General features: G+C 40.7%; 1 protein-coding gene across 1 annotated transcript in view; it reads right to left on the reverse strand.

The window, feature by feature from the left end:
* Positions 1 to 22,955, reverse strand: part of LOC111661854 (neural-cadherin-like) — a 79,930-nt gene that overhangs the window by 2,382 nt on the left and 54,593 nt on the right. The window contains exons 19-31 of the mRNA XM_023415539.2: positions 22,716 to 22,809; positions 21,732 to 21,916; positions 20,549 to 20,778; positions 19,803 to 20,080; positions 17,055 to 17,269; positions 15,316 to 15,443; positions 15,018 to 15,145; positions 12,963 to 13,086; positions 11,777 to 11,960; positions 11,323 to 11,489; positions 8,710 to 8,974; positions 7,838 to 8,021; positions 5,521 to 5,771 (exon numbers count right to left, since the gene is read on the reverse strand). Coding sequence (XP_023271307.2) covers positions 5,521 to 5,771; positions 7,838 to 8,021; positions 8,710 to 8,974; positions 11,323 to 11,489; positions 11,777 to 11,960; positions 12,963 to 13,086; positions 15,018 to 15,145; positions 15,316 to 15,443; positions 17,055 to 17,269; positions 19,803 to 20,080; positions 20,549 to 20,778; positions 21,732 to 21,916; positions 22,716 to 22,809 — 2,433 coding nt within the window. The remainder of the gene's footprint in view (positions 1 to 5,520; positions 5,772 to 7,837; positions 8,022 to 8,709; positions 8,975 to 11,322; positions 11,490 to 11,776; positions 11,961 to 12,962; positions 13,087 to 15,017; positions 15,146 to 15,315; positions 15,444 to 17,054; positions 17,270 to 19,802; positions 20,081 to 20,548; positions 20,779 to 21,731; positions 21,917 to 22,715; positions 22,810 to 22,955) is intronic.

Below are 22,955 nucleotides of genomic sequence, written 5' to 3' on the forward strand. Positions count from 1 at the left end.
TCTCCCATCTGCCATCCCTCTCTCCTTCTCTCTTCCTTGCTATCTGTTTTTACAAGTTCAGACTGATTCTCTTTCTTTTTTTATCTCTGTAATTTTTTTTTTTTTTGGTCTCTATATTGGAATTTCCCCTCGTCTTCCTCACTCATTAAGTTTCTCACTGTTCCTATTTTTCAGTACCTCTCTGGCCTCTGCCTGGCCTCTGCTTTTATCTCTCACACTAGATGGGATCCATTTCAACTAGGGTAGTTTATATGGTGCGTGTTAAGTATCAGTTTAATTGGAAATCTTCTGAGAAATGCAGGGTAATCACATTAGTCTGGATTTTTAAAGTAATTGCTTGGAAAGAGAAGAATGCACCAAGAGCTCTTTGGGGTCACACTAACAGGCAGGTACTCATAAACAAAGACAAAAAAACAACTCCCTGAGAGCTATTCCTTGCTACAGAAAAATGTTATCTCAATTAAAAATCATCATCTCTATTTATTCACTGCCTGGAACATCTTTTAAACACCTGGGCTGCCACACTTTTCAATTTCTATGCTGCTCTCATATCAGACAGAAACAAAGAGATTGTAAGCTTCCCCCTTCGCTCCACAGCCGGCCGTCCTCAGTATGGGGTGGAGGGGAGAGCGGTATTGATCAGCTGACCCAGCTCCTTCACCGCTGTGTCCAGAGCGCCCTCGCAGAAAACACCAGAATCTCAATGAGGCCCGGCGCCAACCAGACGTCGGCCCTCCTCCTCACCTCCAGAATTACCTGCTGCCTGCAGGCCTGCGCTCACCTCAACCCTCAACATCACCTGAGCTGATATTAAAGACATGTCTATAGGGGAGGTGTTCGATACACAACCCTCCACCCCACAAACAATTAGGCACAGGTAAACACACACTATGGTTGTTTTGGCTCCTACACCTGCAGCCACTACTGCCTACTTGAATGTGTGTGTGTGTGTGTGTGTGTGTGTGTGTGTGTGTGTGTGTGTGTGTGTGTGTGTGTGTGTGTGTCTCCATGTAGCTACATTCCAGTGAGATCAATATCACCCAGGGCTGAGAACAAACCTCACAGTCATTCATCAATCTATAATACTGCTGCCTCTTTGCCCTCTAACCGTTACTATGAACAGGGTATTATGATGTTAGCCTGGACCGGACTGTGCATTATGAATGAGCGTCGAGTAAACAACATCAGCTTGATCAAAACACTTAACCCTATCGCTGTAGCTCCAGTCTGAGCTTAATGAGAAAAAAAAAAAAAAGAGACAGATGAAACATCAAGGGAAGGTTTGGGAGAATGGAAAACTGACGAAGGAGCAGGAGGAAATGAGACAGGTGAGAGATGGGGAAGAGTTGAAAAAATCATTTATTTATGAGTCACTCAGGGAATAAAAAGAACAGGCACTTTACATGATCGCTTGGCATCCAGAAGCCCATATGGGAAGCTAATTTCTTCCATTCTTCAAAAAGCGAATGTCAGATTTGATGCCGAACTAATGAGGCTTGGTCAGATATCAGCTCATCTGGCTCAGTCAATAGCTCACGCTGAACTCACATTCTAGTCGGCCTGTGATGGCTTATGTAAAACTTAATAATGGATGATCATTTTAACTTTTAATGCATGTTGAGGCAGAGTAAGAGTCCCCCTTTAATTTAGCGCCCAGCAGCCAGCAGTCTCGCTTCGTGCAGCGAGTCTACAGAGTGTGAGTGTGTATTTATGGTAGTGGTTCCTGTGGTGATGGGGGTTATCACTGAACAACTGCATACTGTATAACCAGATGTTCATTACACCCAACCACTGAACTCATTTTTTTACTCTTACATTCAGGACTGATGATCAAGACACCTAACGATCAAACTGGATGTTCTTTTTGCTTTAAGTTCAAGAAAATCATTTATTCAGCTTATTTTATTTAAATAAAAAGGTGTGAAAATGCACAGCCACCAAAGAGCACTCCACTGAATCTGAATTATAATGTAGGACAGTGTGGTGAGGTGAGAAGTTTGAGCCTTGAATATAAATTCCTCATCAGCAACGGTGGGCAAGCTACTTCAAATGGGCAGCACTGTCTTTTAGTTAGCATGCACGCAACACATGGATTTTCATGAATGATGCCAAGGCCACACTTTATCATCTTTGAATTCATTATCAAATATTGAAGACTGCTTTATATGTTTCACTCTCAAGTGTCAGAATAACTGATGTCCCAATACTAGCCACATGCCCTGGAGGGAATGTTGAGTCAGTTATAAAGGCAGGGACAGTGTATTGAATCGCCCAAGCGTTTTATAAGCCTGTCTCTGACAGAAAGACTCATAAACAGCGATGTGGCCCTACAGAGGGTATTGAGTGCAACAACATGCAAGGCACTCACACACACACACGTGCACACACACATTTGTCCCTCTATCTTTGTGAGGACAGGAAAAATCACATTTCCTCAGCTACATTCCCTGAAACTAACACAATTAAACCATCTCTTTCCTGAGCCTTAACAACGAATTAAAGGGATAGCTCATCTTTGTGACACAGGAGTGGTGTGTTTGTGTAGCCATATCAATGCATATGCATTTAAAAGGCCCTGCTGGCAGCAGTTGCTTGGTTTATATTGAATCTTCATCCTATTAGATCCTAGCACAGCTTGTAACACCATCAACCTAGCAATTTTATTGACTGTTGTTTACACAAGTGTGCCGGTGTAATCAGCACTTAACAGGTTCAAGTGTAGAGCTGAAACACTGAGTTGATTAATCAATCAACAGAAAAATTAATCAACAACTATTCTGATAACTGATTAATCTCTTTCACATGAACACCAAACATCAAATGGGATCATTTATCACTATAGATTGAATATCTTTAGGTTTTGGTCTGTTGATAGGAAACAAACACTTTGAAAATGTCACCAGAGAAACTGGACAATTATGATGGGCATTTTTCTCTATTTTCTCACTTTTCATTGATTAAATGATTAATGTAGAAAATAAATGTAGGATTAATCAATGATCAAAATCTTAATTTTTTAAACAATTTTTTATCAGTTCAAATTTCTTAATTGGAATACATCACTTGTGGTGTTCTTCAGGGTTCAATTTTAGGCTTTAAAATTGTTTGAATATAAGATTTTCTATTTTGGGAGAAATATATCCAAATATCTTTTAACCACTCCATACTTGAAAAAGGCCATCCATGTATTCATACCTTCTCACTTAAATAACAGTATGCACCTAGGCATCACTCAAAACTTCAGAATTCAGCAGCAGGGCTCTCAACAGGCACAAAGAAGAGACCACATAACCCTCATCTTATACTTATTGATTTTAAGATTCTACTCCTCACCTACAAAGCAATCAATGGTCGGGCTCTGGTGTACATTTCTGAACATACGACCTCTTATATGTCAGAGTGCAGCTTTAGATCATCTGATAAGTCAAAATCTTCAAAGTGAGATTTTTTTCAGCGAAGGCCCTCTAACTCGCACACCTAAGGACTTACTAATTCAGTTTTTACTTTAATATATCTTACAAAAAAACTTCCATTTTAATATGCTTTTTAAAAAGAGTATAAATCGAGTTGAATCTACTGTTAGCTTTTTTATGCCCATAAATAAGGAATACAACTCTCTCACCTCTGAATTGTGCTGACTGCATGCTGTGCTCTCTGTGAATGTGCTGCGAGACTGTGGTTTAGTTTAAGAGTCATAACATAAGTAATAAATTATTATTCTTTTGGTTTTTCAAATACCTCAAAAAACATTGAATGTCTGAAGAAGTGCTGACCAGAGACCACAGTCTCATACAAATGTAATGCCCCAGATGGAAGGTAAATGGTCATAATTTAAGAGGCTAGTATATCAAATATTTTGTTACCTTACTGGATGTATATAGCTATTCAGAGGAAGTTACTTTTTCTAACAAAAAGTTCATTTTTTCATGTGTACTTAAAAGTTACAGGAGGAATTCATGATCAAAGGTCACTAATTCGATTAATTTTAAATTTTCACACAAATTGAAGGATCATATGCTCAATTATGGGACCCATTTATGCTCATTAAAGCCTTTCAAGAGCCACAAGATTATCTCAATCATGCATGGTTACCAAGCTAAAAACCTTGCTCAAGCTCAAATCCATTTAGTTTTGAAATTTGGCAATACAGTAAATGTAAAAGGATGGTAAAAATATCAAAGAAAATTTGCTAAAAAAAAAATCACATAAATTGTGTGTTATTTAAAAATTGTGAATATTTTTCTTTTTTTTTTTTCTTTTTTTTTTAGGAAAAATTGAAACCATTTAATATGAAGAGAACCACCTCCACATGGGGTGCTTTTATTTTGAAGTCCTCTGTGTGCAGCCAGCAGTGGGTATTTTTCCCATCAGAGGATGTAAACAGCAAGCTCGGGCGTTATTTTGAGAGCAATCATGCTTTCACTTTTTAAAATACACAATGAGCAAAATTGTTTCTCCAAACTGAAAGTTACAGCGAGGAGACGCTGCAGGGGCTGTTTGCTTGTTGTGAGTGGTTCAAATGTTTTCGAATCTTGTATGTTGACACAAAATGTTTTTGTAAATGGGCCTGTTTACGACTGTTCTTTTCATTTTTCTTACATCTGCTAGATGCCAGGTAGGGACCACAGGAGTCTCGGCACATGTACTTCCTTGTATCTCAATAAGTATGTCACTGTCAAATCTAAACATACTATATTAAAAACCTACAATCCCTTAATTATAACTAATTTTAAAAGTGATTGTGAAAAACTAACCTAAATACAACCCTCAGTTAGAATTCATCTAATATGAATTTGGTCCATACTTTGGAGGTTCTCTCTTGTTTATAGTTCCAAACACTGTACATAAAATTAAAGTGCACAATATGGGCACATTTAGGTTGACTTGGGAAAACATAATCTGTACACAGAAGTGTGGAAGGAAAGGGGGAAAAAAACATCAAGGGAGTAAAATGAGTGGATGGTGGGATATAAAATAAGTTGGACAGATAAAAGTAAGGCTGAGAGTGAAATTGACTTCTGAAGTCAGACCGTAACATTGGAAAAGACAGAGGACACAGAAGTGACGAGAAATATAGAAAAACACAAAAAATTACCCACAGAGTGGTGGAATTTTTTGTGTTTTTCTATATTTCTCGTCACCAACCTCCATGAGAGGTTGGTGGAAACATGAAATCCACTGCATGGAAAAATCACATCCTGGCACAACTCAAGAGATCAATATAGCTACAAGATATGTGTATGAATAGATTTCACAGAACCAAACAGGGGCAGAAAACAAATAAAACAGTGGATGTTACAGATAACACCAGACATAATGCAAGAATTATACCATGAAGATAACAAAAACAACAACAAAAAAACACAACAAGATGAAAGTCAATGCATTAAAGATGAAGAGGAAAGAAACTGGCAAACCAAAACACACAAAAGACGGTACAAAAAAAAAAAAGAAAGAAAAAAAGAAAAAATGATGAGTCTTGTTACCACAGGTAGAAAAGGACGTAGTCGACATAGCTACCTAGAAAGGCCATGACACAGATGCTGATAGCGAACATGGAGCTGAGGCTGAGGCTGTTGCTGTCCTCGTTGTGGAACATGGCGAGCGTCACCTCGCAGTGCCGGCCCCGGTAGCCCTCGCTGCAGCGGCATGAGTAGCGGGACGGAGAGTGGGCCACACAGGTGCCATGGCGACACGGCCGGCTGGCACACAGTGTATAGACACACACTTTTCCCAAGGAGCTCTCTTTGGTCAGGTGGCCTGGAGGGCACCTGTGCAGAGAAGAGACGATAGTGTAAAGCAAAGACAAGAGACACTTGGGAAACTGTCAGATAAAAGGAAGGCTGAATTCTACAGAGCTATGAAACCTACGCTGACAGTGTAAAAATAAATCCCTCAGGAGTTACACCTCTTATATCAGATTCAAAGATATGCTCTTTGAAGGTTACAGAGTGTCGACTGTACTGTAGGAAAAAACACAAAGAGAAACCAAGAACCTAAGATTGGCTTTGCAGTACTGGTCCCTCAGTATATTTGTACAAAATATCCCCTGAATATCATTCACCCCTGCCCCCTGCTTCTACCGCTGCTTTGTATCCTGAGGCTGTGCTGCATTCACAGAATATGGATATCCAGCCGCAGTGAAAAGTCCCACACTGGCTCAGAGTCTTGAAATCACAGCCAGGAGAGTTAGTGGCCCTGTAGAGTTTAAAGGGGCAGCCGAGACTCTGACAGTGGCTGGTGTTATACACCATTCTCTAAGGTTGACACACTATTAGACACACAATATAACTGAGCTGAACTCAGCCTAGCTGCCATCTGGTGGACACTTTGATTTCAAGGGTGCTGCAGGAAACTCATCAGACCATGAAAAACACTCGGATGCACAGACTGTATAGGGTATGCAAGTAGTGTATGATCTGCAAATTCATTCATTTTCACTTCATTCACTATATACTATACATAAATAAGTTATTAGAAAGTGGTACGAAACTGTTGAAACCAGCAATCTCCTGCAATTACTTGGGGAAGTGGAAACAAGTTGTGAACAAAGTACTGACATATCCTGACTTTTTAAGATGATACCTGCTAATGCTTTCGCAAACAACTGCTTAATTACACATCCAGCAGCTACAGAACAACATTATCATTAATTTGGAGTTGTGTGTCTGGTCACCTGCTGAATGTAAAAAGCTCTGGGTCTGGTCTCTCCTGAGGGACATATCTGGCTCTTTAGCTACTAAATGCTTCACTTCATTAACCAGCCAGTCAACGGTTTGTCTGCTCTCAGGTAGTGTACAGCAGGTTTTTAGAGCTTTTTCACTAAAAACAGCAACAGCCAAAAATAGCGGTAAAAGCAAAGTAAAGTTACAGGAAGTCAGCTAAACAATGAGCTGAAACTCACTATAAACTTTCATAAAGCTAAGGAAAGTTATAGATTCAGGTGAAAATTCTCTATAGATTCATCAGCACACTACCGTTTTCACACTGTCACTGTGTTTACTGTTGCATTGTTATAATAATACAATATATAATAAGGTCTGCACGATATGCCAAAAAATCATATTGTGATTATTTTAACAGCAATTGTGATATGAGTCTCTGTTTGAGTTTGAATGATCTGCATTTCATTTTCACAGAATTTTTTTTTTGGAATGATAAAGATGTGATTTTTGTTGCGTCTTGTACTAAACTAGCATGTTGCTTTACATCTGGAGAATATGATTTGTAGGCCGCGGCATCTCTGTAGCACCACAACGCTTATGTTGCTAACAATGTACAACAATGTTGTGACAGATTTTACCTTTATCAAAACGATCTTTTGCAGCTCTTGCTATTGGATATTGCGCTTGGCCATATTGCGATTTCGATTATAATTTGATTGATTGTGCAGCCATAATTGTTATTGTAAGAAAATGTATAATAGCTGCTCTAAAAAATAACAAACACTAATTTTGAAATCATTATTCTTAATGTAAAGCACTTAGAGCTGCATTTTGTAAACAAAATATGATATAAAATAAAGTCTGTTATTCTTATCCTCAGTATCTTTATTATTACCATTATGGTAACTTAGCTGTCCATCTTCGACATATGTCAACATTTTTTGTTAATTTTCAGGCTACCTCTGCAATGAAACCATACAGTGCAGGTGTGTGGTTCTTCACATCATTTGTTAATACAATTTGCAAGTTGAGTCACTAACTTTATAATAAGCAAGGCTGTGGTATGCTGTCCTTGTCTCTGCATGTATGCGTGCAAATATGTACAGAATGTGCCTGCATCCTGTAAGACCTCATTAGCATCCTGGGTTATTTCTTCTGTATATTTACAGCACCTGCACTCATGGTGTCTCCAGAGGTCCACGCAGACCAAGGGAGGGGAGCAGTGATGTTTCCTGCAGGCTTCTGAGGAGCAGCCGACGGAAACGCCCTGCAAAGTGACCACCTGAAGTCCCTCTGAAGGCTGCTCTCTATCCAGGGGAATGAAGCGGCTGTTAAATCTTACATCTCGCAAACAGCCTGGTAGAAATGGAGAAAAAAGGAGGAGGAGAAAAAAAATAAGTTTCTAGAGTTTACAATGCAAAAAGACAGACTAAAACACCAGTCCTCAGGCAAAATCTTTTATGGACACACATTTACAACACGGCAGGGGTGTAAACTCAAATTCACAGACACACACGCATTGACACATAAACTGATTCGCTGACACACCTGCAGACTAACATACACTTTCACCTATGCAAACACACAAACACACAAACAGCCTGAGGCTAAGCTGTCAGCATGGACTTCTTTTTTTGCAGGATATTTAGGATGTTTTTTTCTCTGCTGGTTAGTTTGCTCACTCTGTGGGAAGCATGGGGTCTAACGCATTATTTAAATACTGATCAGAGTCACTGACTCACTTTCTCTCATCTGCTTGAAACTAAGGGATCAAAATACCTTTGGGCCAGGTTGTGAAAAGCAGAAAAACCAGTGAGTGGCAAAGATAAAACTGAATCTTTTATGTGCCCATTAATTTCAAGAAATATACAAGTGCACTCCTTTGGGTATGTGTTTGCCAATGAATCCATTTACAAACTAGCTTGTTCATTCATCAATTATCAGTTGACTTTTCCATGCATCTAACAATTCATCCATTTACCAATTTATCTTAATATACATTCATTCAGCCTCATTCTTTCAAAATAGATGAGTTGGAACCCACCAATGAAGCTCCGGTTGTGCCCTGACGGAAAAGAGTTTCCAATCATCACAACCGAGGGGTCAATAATGATTTCCTGACTCCGCCCAGGCGAGGCTGTGACCTCTCGACGTCCTCCCCCTCCATCCAGGCGCAGGGTGAACTCTCTGCCATACCGGTCCAGTTCCACATCATGCCACTCTCCATCATCGATGCGATGGTAGGGCAGTGTGATGTTGTAGTCGCCATCGCCGAGGTTGTAGAAAACAGCCAGGAGACCCTGAATAACCTGAGATACACAGCAGTGGAAGCATGAAAAAAAAGATGTTGTAATCTTGTGGATGAGCTTCACTTTCACACAAAACTCTACTACTGGAGTCTTTTGCATTGCTTTAAAACTAGATGGCCTGTTATGCCATTAGCTGCTCTGACAGTATTGTGTTAGTGGTGATTTCAAGGCTCAGTTTTAACGGGCTGACACAAATTCTAAACTGACAGGCCTGGGCTCCTGCCATATTCTGCTGTGTTAATGGGCAAAAACAGATCTTGAGCAGAACAACATTATAAGAAGTAGGCCAGATCCTGTGGTGAGGAAAAAGAAAGCAAAGGTTGGGCCAGGGAAGGATTGTGAACTTTAACTGCCCAGAGAAAACTCTGTGGTGTGAACCTGCCAGGAAAATGGCATGAAAATTTCGGTGGTTAAAATTAATTCAGCAATTTTGCAGCCATGATGCTTTGCAGCGCTGGTGTACGCATCATTGCATGGCAAAAGCCAGAGTCATCCCGAAGGGAAGGTATACAAGAAACAACAATTATCTTCAGCAGTTAAGGATGAGCGAACACAATGGACTCGACCAATGAGGGGCTCCCATAACGGCAGCTTGTACATGTCCAAAGCTTAATTGGAAACAGTGGGGCAAGATAATTCACATTCAACCCAGCCTGCATTAACTATTGCTCCCTCAGCATGGACGTCTCAAATGCGTCTCCCGCACTGGACACACACACACACACACACAGACACACACAGAGTAAAAGCTGAGTGTGCTCTCCCCACTGCCTCATCTTGCCCTCAAGTCCACAACAAAAATGAGCAAAGGACAAAGGACTCAATCAATACTCAGGAAAAAATCTGATTATATAAATTTTGTGCAGCGCCGCCAGAGATCTATGCAATCAGCACTAAGCAAAAAAGTGAATTTCTAAAGTCTAAATTTCTATAGAACTTTTCAAACTCAAATCACATTTAAAGAAAAAGAGAAAAATAAAAATGAAAGACTATGTTTTTTGAGTTTTACTGTACTTAAGGGTTGGTGGTCTCTGACAAAGCAGTGCACGCCAGTGACTCCCGAAAAACTCCTTCACAGACTGCATTGGATAAATGTTTTCTTTACAGAGACACCATACTCCTCGGAGAGCTGAATGCTGTTTATACCCAGATGGCCCCTGGTAACCTTTGTGTGAAAGTGTGGTTATTTATTCAGTGTGCACTCTATCCCATATCTACCCTTAAGAAAAAGAGGGGAGGGAGACAGCCCTTTAAATTAGAGCCTGTTGTCGGCAAACACACCAGCCTCGCGCTCAACTGTTTCTAAGAGCTTTGAGACAACCAGGCTGAAAATGCTTCAGTGTGTTGCCGCAGACAGACATCAGATGTTTTATACAGTTCACCAATTCAGCTCCAGAGAGGGTTTCAGAGAGAGGAGCTTCATAGCCCACATACAGTGGGCTACAGCCTTTTCCTTTTCCTGTCACTGTGGACTGCGATAGGGGAAGAGGACAACGTTGTTTTTCCTCATGTTGTTTAAAGACCCAAAGAAGTACAAGAGACGAGGCTGACGCTTGAAACAATGCTGTCTAACAAATAACAAAGACAAGATGTTTTCAAAGACAGACCAGTGGTGTGGAATACACAACGGAAACAGGTTCACTACAAACACCTGACCTGTGAGTTAGCCAAAAGTAACGGTCCTAACAGAGCCATTTACTTCCAGCTGCTGTTCACACTCGGCCTGTCAGTCAGTGAGATGAAAGGCTTTGACAAGAAACACTGGCTTCATATCCACTCAGGAATGTGTCAGGCAGGAGAGGTATGCTGTATGAAGGTTTGGCAAAGTGAAGTAGACTTGTCTCCCGAAGAAACGCGCTGCGTGAGCACCGCTCCGCCCCGGTTGTGGCAAAGCGAGCAGCATGACTTTGAGCTCACCACTTGAAGCAAGCTGTGTCAAAACCCACAAGTACAGAGCAGGAGATCTGACCTTCGCTTAAGAGCACTCTGCCCTCGAATTACAGTGCTCACATTTGCTGCCTTGCCATACTGAATTGTGTTTGAAACATTAACCAGAGATAGAAATAACCTTGAATAAAGCAGGCTTAATTTTTTTTTTTTTTTTAAATAGCAGCCGTTCAATAGTAGTATTCTGCAGACTAACTAAAAGACCTTGTCGAGAACATACACATGTCACTCACCAGCCCCCTCAGTATCCACCCATATGTCTCCAGCCCTGATATTATTCACTCTCAGCCTGACAAGCATTTGTAGCAATCATTGTCCGGGCCCTAATCATCATTTTAAGGCTCACAAACAAGACAATCAGAGCTGTCGAGGTGGAGGGGGAGTGACCAGCCATGACTCACCTCTAAACGTAGGTATTCATTTTGTTCCTGGGAGAGCAGACTCAGGATGACACCGGTAGCAGCACGCGTCCGGACCCCAACCCCGACTCTAGTCTGTCGCGCAGGTAGGGACCACGAGAGCTGGAACTGAATGTGGCTCCGGCCATCAAAGGAGAACTCTGGAGCCACTTGTCAATCAAAAGCACACAAGGCAGACTTGTTCAATTAATTCAGCTGTCATATGGGAAATACACGAGCATATCGCAGCGAGGGCGTGCTGTTCTGCCAAAGCACTTTATGTAAGGCGAGGTTATCTTCCTATGGCAGCAAAGTGACATTTTGGAACACAGAATTTCCCACATCACTTATTTGGTCTGTACACTCTGTGAAGCTTAAAATCCCTTGCTCCACAGAGATCTCACTGTGCTTTGCCTCGAAATCTCACTGCCAATTAAAAGCAATTTTACATGCTTACCCTGGTCACACTGTGGCCCTGTAAACCCTGGTTCACACAGGCAGCTGTAGGAGCCCCACTCGCTGTGACAGTGACCCCGCTTGCCACAGGAGGGAAGTTGTTCCATGTTGGTGCATTGGTCATCAATAAGAGAGCAACCCGGCACAGTATTGGAGGATTCAGCTGGGGAACCAAGGTCATATAGCTGAATGGAAGAAGAAGAAGAAGAAGAAGAAGAAGAAGAAGAGAAAAATATGAAAAGGATCAAATTCAATGAAGGGAGGAAAATGAAAGGGTGGATGTGTCCGTCCTTGCAATCATAGTAGATGAAGGAAAGGAAATTTGATTGCAGATTGAAAATTGTATCTTATCATTAAATGTAAGATAATGTAAATTGATATCTGATTGTTGATAGTTTAATGATCTGTCGCATCTTGATTTATCTTTTCTGAAAAGCACTATTTTTATAACAACAAATTTTAAGATAAGATTAAAATCAATTTTCATTGATCCCTCCCAGGGAAGTTTAAGCGTGAAAGAGAAGTACAAAATAAGTGATGTAACCTCAACAAACTGGAAAAACAAAAATCTACTACGCACCATGAGAGCTTGAACACAAATAATCACAAATCATTTTGCTAAATAATTAAGTTGAAATGAGCAGATAGAAAATTGCATTTAAGAAATGCCATCGAGGCAGTCTGTAAAGTGTCTTGTGTCTGCAGCCGTCTTAGCAGCATGAAAATAAAATCATTACACTGGGGCCAGCAAGACAAAAGTAAATAGTGCAGAATGTTACAGTAACAGTGGAGTAGTCTCATTAACTTGTAATGCAGTAGCTGTCGGTCTCATTGATATTCCATGTGTTGCTATATACTGTATAATATACAGCTTTTATGCTGCTCTCTGTACATCTGCAATAAAAAGGTATAGAAACCATGGATGGAATAATTCTACTCGGCAAACTCCCTGTAGCAACATGTTGACTACAGAGACACAGTAAGAGATGGTGCGAGGGAATTTGACCAGAAGCAAAAGGGAAAAGTGAGAAACATCAGCATTTGTGAGGTTTTCTAGTGTAGCCTTGAGGCCAGATTTACATTCTTATTGAAGTTGAGTCCTTCAGCACCTATGTGTTCCTTCATCCATACACGTAAAGAATAAAAGGGATTAAGTAGAGAAACGTAAAGTCTGCTCCATACTTCACCTTGCTGTCCACAAGCAGGTTCCTTATACATCCAGTATAGTGTTTGTGCTGCAGCTGTGGGTATTCATACGATATGTTCTTACTGACTCCTCCGAGCTGCAACACATGACTTCCATTTAGGTACCTGTGAATGAAAAAGCAACTCTAAATATACAAGTAAACAGAGAAGAAGAATGTAAGAAGAAAAGGAAACAGGCACCATGTAAAGATCTCATGGTTACTATTCAAAACACAAAGATCAATACAAAGAAACAGAATGCAAGCCGAAGAGAAGGAAAACACACAGACAGACACACACACACACACACACACACACACACACACATACACGTACAACTCCATATAAGCTGTCAAGGTTAAAATTCAGGTTTCATTCTTCTCCTGCTGAGGCTGTCATCACTATTACTCCTTTCTGACAACCAATATGACATCTTATTCTTGTTCTTTTTCTTTATTTTGAAAATATATGCATGATACGTTTGCCTGAAACGATCAAAAAAACACAAACTGACTCAGCACAGTAACTGTGCTATTTTCAAAAACAAAACTGGCAACAGAAGAAACAAAAAGACGAAACAATTTCATTTCACAAACATATTCCCTATTGAATGCAACAACTATTTGTATTACCTAATAAGTAGAAACTGAAACAGTGATCCAGTCTGAAGGACACACAGTGAAAAGGTTCTTAAAATTTAGAAGTTATTAAAACTAAAGCAGTGGTACACTTTTAACCTTCATCAACTTAATTACACAACAAAACAATGAGCACAGCGGCGGGCTGAGCTCGAGATAGGGGAAAACAAACTCAGCTGTGGCAAAGCAAAACCTGGCTATTTGCAGAAACATGGTCAGAAAGGTTAGCTGGTATTTTAAGGATTATACAGGAGGATTTCATCAACAGTTTCTTCCCTCCAGAGAGGACAGCCTGATACACTGAGAAATTGAACACTGTGAACCTAAAACAGTCTGAGTCGCTATCTGATTAGATTCAGATAAATGATGCTGCTTGTAAACAAACACCATTTTAGATACTTTTTCCTTAACTAACTATAAAACTATGTCCTAGTCCTATCTGTGTGCTGTTAATTGTTAAGACAAACTTTACTGCAAAAGGATGTAAATTAAATATTAATATTAATTTTAAAACAAACCACAACTGTGAGGCTCTATCTAATCTTTCAGGGAACAGTTCCAAACAAACAGTTCGTGACTATGACTGAGTAGCTGATGTTGAAGTCAATTTTGCATCATTAACATGAAAAAATATCACAGTCCCTTGAACAATGGCTAACATTAGTTTATGCAAATAGTAATACAACAATTAGAATTACAGTGTTACCAAGTAAGTATTGCATGTCAGCACACATCCAGCTACAAACTGCTGCTACTAGGGTACAACAAACATATCCTTTCAAATCCTTCCAATAAAGCTTGAGCTTAGTGCCTGAAAAAAGACAGAATTTGGAAACCTCAGAATGGGTGCTGGTCCTTACACAGAATGTGTTAACATACTGTACATGAAAGAAAATCCTCCATTTACCGTATTTGAATACAGTATACCTTTGTTCTATATGTGTGTATGGAAATAAATAACTTCATTCTTCATTTTTACCAACTTGCAAACTGCTGCTGTTGTGACTGCTAATGCTCTGCACCATAGAGGATTGTTTACCCCTATGGGGGCAGGGGCCATTTAGACATCATCCCTATGGGTCTTACTTGCCTTTAGTTTGAAAAACAGAAGAAATCCTCAGTAGATTAGTAGTTTGCAACTACAGGAAATACCCAGGAGGATCTCTGGAGAATTTCTAAACCCTTATCGTTGGTTTCTTCAACCATAAATACAGGGGTTCTTCAACACAAATGTAGCCACGTTGATATATTTATTTACATATATTTATATGTAAAAATACAATTTATTATTTATCTCATAATTTAGTACTGGAGGCCTGAGGTGCTGATTAGCTCCCTTTAAGATTCAGAGGAGCTGCTTGTTTTTTTTTATACTGTGCAGAGTTGGTCAGACTTGTTTCAGTTAATTATTGATCTTACTTGTCCCTGTTCGGTGTGACCCCTCGGATTTCACAGGAGGAGCGGTCCTCTGTCATTGCCCATGATTCCACGCCTTCTGTCTCCATGACAATCGCACTGGAACATCGATCGAGAGTGAAGCGCACTTCCTTTAAATTGGGAGAGAGTGGGAAAGGGTTATCACTGACGCACGTGTGGATAAGTGAGTATAGAGTAGCCAGACTCTCTATAAGCAGCATATATTCTACTCTTCATACAGCGTCTTCACACACAGAGAAAGCGGCATGTAAAGGCACTCGCATGAATGTATTTGTCTTACTTTACTGTTGCTCCTCACATCGAGGCGATGCCAGCGTCTGTCAGCCACCCCAACGTTATTTGTTAATTGGAGAACCAGAGTCCCAGAACCGTGGTTAATTTTCAGACTGGGCGTCCCTCCAATCAGCTCTGAGGAAAAGGGATTTCAGAATTAGCATCAGCTAATAAATATCATTATTAGACCTTAATGAATATTTTGCAACCCTAAAAAAGACAACTCCTACAGATTTGTAGTGTAGAAAAACAACTTGCTTGCCAGACAAAATGTGCAAGCAAGGTCAAGAAAAAAAAAAAAAAAAAAATCTGTGATGAAATGCTTTGCAAAAAAAAGAAAGAAAAAAAAAAAAGCAAGATGCAAATATCAAGTTTGTACAGGCATGGGAAAAAACCCAGGGGACATATGAAAGCATCTCACCTCAAAACAAACACACAGTATAAAGAAAAAAAGGAGATGGCTATAAAATATAACACAGCTGGGTTATAGCAGGGAATCTGAATGTTCAGCAGAAACAAGGTGATGGAAAATAGTTAGACGTGGTTGCAAAATAGGAAATAAAAATCAATTAAAGGTTCGGTTCACCCAAATGACTGTTCACAGTGAGCTCCGATGATGATGATGCCAAATAATGATGACGCTGTTTCTGGAATGAGATGCTGCTGCTGAGGTTTCTTTTTTTTTTTTTTTTTTTTTTTTTTAAATTTCATTTTTAAATGATGCGAGGCCCACAAATGAAATTGAATTCACCTTTATCATATTGGGGTGCAGGCTCAAATCTGAGTGACAGATATCTCAAAACCTGAACAAAAAAATTTAAAATATCTGCATGGCGAGATACTACCAGTGGTAAATTAGAAAATATGTTTTTTGTGTCATCTGGGTAAAGAGAATGGTAAATGGAAAGTGTATGGATGTAGGAGTGAGTGAGTGAGTGAGTTTGTGTGTGTGTGTGTGTGTGTGTGTGTGTGTGTGTGTGTGTGTGTGTGTGTAGATATCATGTTTACAAGTAATAACATGATAGCTGCAGGCACTGGCATCAAAAATACATGATTTAGACTGCTTTCTACTATATTTTAGGATATTTATTGGGAGTAAGAAACTTCCAGAATTGCGACACACATCTTTATTACTCAATCATCATCATGGTCTTTGTCTCCTGCAACGATTTTCTTCGGCTCATTTAACCAAGAAAAACATGGATATTTGTATCCATGAGTATCATACATACATACATAAGTAATCTATAAGGTCGGTTTTAAGTGCACTGAAATATTATCAGATACACTGTACCCTTGTAACCGTCACCATACCCAATGGCCTATTCAGTTCAATAAAATTTTAACTGCTGGCCTTCACGTGCATATTCCAGGTTTGAGCCTTTGTGTCAGCAAGAATAAACCCTGCTGCTGACGTGTCCTTGAGTAAGACACTGACTGTCTACCTGCCACTGAGTCTGTTCAAAAGCTCTGCTGGTGGAGGGGGTGGGGGGAGGCAAAAACAAAACTCCTTGTGGCACACAACAAAGAATTACAAAAATGTACATTTAACAGTAAAACTGGTTTTGACTGTGTGACTCAGGAGTGCTCATATTCCTCAGTAGTACACTAACAAACAAAATTTGTCTCATATATCGGAAGAGCTACCACCGTAATTAAACTTACAAAATTAAGTTCCAAGTTTTAGGGTAATAATGTCTCAGAGGCCCCTCAGCGCACATCTAATTATCCGAGCTCATTCTTTACCTATGGCCATGTAGTCCTCAGCATCCCCTGGCAGGAGAGTGGCTAACGGGCCGGCATACAGTAGCAGTCCATCGTCTTCCTCCGTCATAAACTCCAGTGAAAGATGGCTATCAAAGCATGGCCTTATGGGGGGAAACCAGGCATAGCCGTTGCCAAGGAAACTAAGCCTCGTCTGCTGACAGTCTGGCCCCTCAAGCTGTGGGGGGCAGTGGCACCTGTAGCAGCGAGGAGTGGGAAAAAAAAAAGTGAGGAAAATCAAGGCAAAACACAGGGAAAGAAACAATCAGTGTTGTTCATGTTTTGTGCTCTGAGAAATGGTCACACTGTCCAATCTCTGGATCTGTGCGTGGTGACTTCTCTGGCAGACGTGACAGTCTTGTTGATTTACACAGGCAGGGGCTCTGACTTTGCTCCAACACGGCGGCTGTCAACGGACAGCTAAGGAAATGTTTTTATCAATCGACTGTTTGCATTTGCCGCAAAACCCTGAATATTCAGTTCTATATTAAATCAATTAGCCATGAACAAAACATTACTCAGTTCTATTCTTTATCTATCACAGCTGCCCAAGCTGAACCCTGTGGAGACTGTTCCTGCTCGGCACATCACATCTCCTTTGTTAGGAGATAATTAATTCTATTTCTCTCACTTTTCTATGTGCTGCACCACCACTGATTTCCTGGACTTTTTCTCGCTTATCCCCACCTGCCCCCTCCTCATTCTTAAGGTATTACACACTCTGGTTGATATCTGTGCAATTGCCTCCTCTTGTACTTATCTACTTTGATTAGCGCTTGAGTGTTAAGGATCACTGCTCGTGAAAAAAAATGGAAATGAAATGTTTTCCACGGCTCTCTTCAATGTGTTTGTGTATGAGACCGTAATGGTAAATATTAACAATGACACAAAAATACCATAAAGGAAGAGATAGATGCAGCGATGAAAAACAGCCCATTCAATCACCGCTATGGTGGGGATTGAGGGGACCGGTTGATCTCATCCTGTCCCCTCCACTGCAGGCATGTGAGACAAGCTGGCTTTGCTGATAATGTCAAAGCCATCTATTTTCATGCAGTGTCTGAGGAGGGCTGTGTGTACTGAGGCTGTTAGGGGCTGTTTCTCCCCATCGCTGTTTATTCTGCAGAGGGGCAACACATGTCAGGAATACTGATCCATACACGGCAAAAGGGATGGCTTAGGCTGAATGTAGCCTATGCATACATATGCACACACCAAGCACAGCATCTTACTCTTTCACTGCTCTTTCATGTGGCTCGTGAGAGCAATGCCAGTCCAAATCAAGAAGTGCGTGGCATGTTTTTCTCACTTGGACTGACAATATCTGATCAGCTGCTGTCTGAGGTTGACTGTTAAGCTCCTTCGACAGAGGATAGAACCAGAAATTGGATTCTTTATGGCTGCACTGCATTCATATGAAGGCACATATAACACATGTGGGGAGATATTCTTCTCACAGTAGAAAGGGCTTCTCTCAGCAGTGTGCAGATCAACTGCAGTGGAGACAATTTAAAAGATAAAAGTGAAAAAAAAAAAAAAAAAAAAAAAAAAAAAAGGACAAGTTCTGTACATTTTCTCTCAGAAGACTGTGCCTTTGCAAACTTGCATGTTCATGTAAATGGCATTAAATGAGATTTCCTAAAGTTGTGAGCATAGAGGGGGGCCAGAGTTGTACTAATCCCTTTGCCCTATATTTATTTAATCTGGGCATTAGTGTGTGCATGAAATGAACTGCATGCTGTTTCTTCTGTGATAGACTACCACAGAGACCTATTCACTTGAAGGTGAAGGCCTTTATATTGACTGCAGATGTTTATCAATATTAAGGGTTAATATTCAAAGTACTCGCTAATGACCTTGATACAAAGGCTATGTTCATTATTTACGGTTAAGTACTGCGAAACACAGCGCACCAAAACTTTAAAATTTCAATATCAGGCTTTAAATCTGCAGACATAATTTAAAAATCTTCACAGGATACACTCAGGGTTCAGTTTCAAAGACCCCCTCCGATGAAAATCTAATTTTTAACCTTATCAACATGTGCATATGGTGTTTTTTTTTTTAAATATATGATACAAGACATACAACACCATGGCTGAGTATTTCCACCTTGATACCAGCCAGGATTTCATACATCACAAAACTAATGAAGCAATCCTGTCAATTTGGAGCGGTGGGGTTGGGGGTGTGGGCGCAAAAGAAACAAAACTTTGTAAGTACAGAGAGCAAGAGTTTGCATCAGCCACTGCCAGTTACAAGTTAAGAAGCTAACAAACAACACAAACAGATGAAACATGTTAAAAATGCCTGCTAGTCATTTTGGTGCACACCAAACTCCTCATTTGACTCCGGGTCTCAGACATGTATGGCTGGCTCCATCTTGATACTCACTAACGTAAGAATATATGCACATACTGTAGATGTACACTGCCTCCATGGCAAATAAACCAAGGCCAAATAATCCTGCTACTCTATATTCAGCTGACAACATGGGAGAGCAGCTCAACTAGGTTTGCTGAAGTTGCAGGTGAAGGAGATTTTTCTCACGAAAGATGCCGTTAGTAATTCTGGGTTCATTTTCCATGATGCCACTCTTACAGTAACTCAGACAAGACTAGAGCGAAAACCGCAGCACATCAGGAAACTCCTATTTCTGTTTTCTGTCTTTTAAGACCTTTTTTTTTTTCATCTCCAGTTCTTCTGAACAGCTGCAGGCATGCCTCTCACCTGTATCCATTCTGGGTGTCGATGCAGTTCCCCCCATTAAGGCAAGGGTTACTGGGGTAGGACGAGCAGGGCTGGTGGGTCATTTCTCTGGAGGCGCAACCACACACAGCTGAGGATGTCACCTTCACTGACACCAGGGATAAAGCACCAGAGTCTACCAGAGTGGGCGAATCACTGATGCTTAACTGCGTGGAGCAGCCGCTGGAAGTCTTGCAGTCTGTTCGCACACACTCATCTACTTGCACCTGTTTCACATTCACACGCAGCAGTGACTGCAGCTGTGGAGAGTGCAGGGAAGAAGGGAGGAGGTGGGGGAGACAAAAATGGGAATTACAGTAATTGTCACTGAAGATACAAGGTTTTATAGCTCCAATGTTGGTGGTGAGGGGTACTTAGTGAGATACATTTGGACAGATAAAATGACTTCACAGGCAGTGCAAAAGAGGAATCTACATAAAGTCTATTCTATTATTGTTCATTTTTCTTTATAGCAGCAAGGCATAGAGTTAAGCATGAGAGACAAATCATAATCAAAACATGAAAGCATGTTGCAAAAAGAGGGGAGACAAAGACAACAAATGAATGGGAGAGACAAAGAGACATGACAGGGCCAAGCAGTAAACAGACAGAAAGTTGGTGTGAAAATAAAAGGGCAGATAAAAAGCCCTGTTATCTCTTCCCCCTCCAGCTCCCAGGTGCATCACTTGATATATGAGCATTGATCGCTATCTATCAGACACATATACCTTCTTTTTATGTGCGGCGAGGACAGCGTGCAGTTTCTCTGGGTGCAGGTAGCCATTATCAGTGAGCACATAGAAATGAATGTCCACTGTTTTCTCCTCTCTGTCTGCTACGCTGAAAATGTTGATACTCCCCGTTCTGACGGACAGGGCTTCAGACAGGAAGTCCCAGAACGTCTCCAGCCGACTCTTCCCCTCGACGCGAGGGTCGATAAAATCTCTTGCTGTAATGCCTTCAGGAGACAAAGGGAGCAGGGGTTCATGCAATAAGAACTACTGACTTATCAATGACAACTACACAGCTGATCAAAGCCTACCAGGTTCCTGATTCCATTAGCACAAGAAGTAGCCTGACATCTCCCTCTATGGATCAATTTCCTCACTGACTCATCCATAAGGTGAATGAGTTGAGATGCAGTCAAGAAAAAATCTGTTTCATTCACTGATATAAAGTTAGGGGTCTGCCTTGTCCAACATGTTTTAATGGCCGAAGATCAATCAAATTTGTGGTGCCACCTTCCAATAATATCTGGAGAATGTGGGCAGTCATCTTTAATCTCTGAAAAATGATAATGACTTGAAGTCAGAGGCATCCAATAATAGCCTTCGACTCTATTCGCCGAATGGCTGTTTAAATGTCAAGGACTTTACCTGACACTTCTAAATTGACCTTTATATCTCCGATTTGCTCTGAGAGATTGACAGAAAAATGAACACTCTAACATAAACTTCAGAGTGTTGAAGAAGAAGGAAACTATTACCAACAAGCACTGTGAATAGTTGCTTCACAATGCTTAAAAATGCTAAATAATGCAAGTATAAAAGTTTCTCTTGACAGCCTATTATTTCTGTGTTAACTGGATTGACAACCTGATAATCATTCAATGAAAAGTACCAATTTATTCATGCCTGTGGCCTGTCTCTTTGAACATCAGCTTCAAAAAGGAAATTAACAACGGCAGCGACAACAAAGAGCAAGCTTTCTATTTTGTGGAGGATGACTGAGACAGGGAATCCACTAGGAAAACAAATACACTCAATAATTTCTGGACTCATACTTCTGGGGTTCATGTAGAGATATAACAGGTAAATTAAATCACACGTGCCAAGCTTCAGGCACCCAGTGATTCAGAATTAATACAATGAGTTATGCCATCAGGTGAGTCAGTGTTTCTGCTAACATTACCTGTCAAACGCAGCGAGGCGGACGACTGGATGGCCTTTTCCTCCAGCTCCCTGACATGAACCCTGACACCTGACATCACATCGGGCCACACTCCATCAGACACCCCGACCCTCAACCAGTAGCTGCCAGCTGGAGTGTTCTGTCGGATGGTCAGCACCCCTGAGCTCTGGTTCAGACCGAAGTATCTAAGAAAAGCAGAGGAGCTGTTAAGTAGGAGAGGATGACTTCAGTGGAAGATGAGAGAAAGGGAAAAAAAAAAAGACAAGTGGCTTCCTATTTCAGAGGAAAAATACCTGGTAGATGGCAGACAGACAAGTAGAGAATTGGTCAGCTGTAGCTGGGTTTCCTCCAGCAGGAAGTGAATGTGAAAAAAAAAAAAAGACAAAGAAAAAATCCAGAAAAACAAAAACCATCAAGAAGGAGGAAAAAAAAAAAAAAAAAAAAAACTTATTCTTCTGCTCCAAAAAAGCTCCTAAAAGAGTTTGATAGTTGTCATGGTAACTGTCAGAATTTGTTACATGAATAAAACAAATATGCAATTGGTATTTCTAATCTGATCTTGACTGTGTGAATACTGAATAGCTGCACAAGGTCCCTGATGGAGTCAGACCCTGCTCATACAGGCTGTTTCATCTCGGGAACATCATACAGGTGGACCGAGATTGCTTAGTTTGTTTGAATCTGATTGCATTTTCTAGAACCTGCAATCACCATTGACAGCTATTAAAGTCCCTTTGGAAAGTGTAGCTTATATTAAAGGCCAGGGAATTGGATCTAAGATTAGGAGAAGTACCTGTAAGGCATGTTTCAGACAGACCTTGATAGAGAAATACAGCCACATCCTCTTTATTTTTGTTTTTCAAATTCTACACTGTTGGCAGTTCCTCTGGTACTGTACTGCTTAAGCACTTGTACTTGTGCAGCACATTTGGAGATCAGCATGTTTTCAGAAAAAATTATATGCATTTAACAGTGAGTTCTTACTTGGCTGCGCTTGTCTCCAGAGTGTAGGTCTTGTTGTCCCAGTCATCAGGATCTGGGGCATACACCTTCCCCAGTGCTGCATTTGCCATCCTTCCTGTTCAAGGTAAACACACATACACATATGTGTGAGTGAGTGCGTGCGCGCGCGCACGCACGCACGCACACGAACACACACACACACACACATTGATTCCGTCTGGACAGAATTTGCTGATGCCAACACTTATCTTTTCATCCCTC

Source organism: Seriola lalandi, unplaced genomic scaffold (genome assembly GCF_002814215.2).
Source record: "Seriola lalandi dorsalis isolate HSWRI2012SDOR001 ecotype SW California unplaced genomic scaffold, Sedor1 jcf7180002054553, whole genome shotgun sequence".
Classification (NCBI taxonomy): Eukaryota; Metazoa; Chordata; class Actinopteri; order Carangiformes; family Carangidae; genus Seriola; species Seriola lalandi.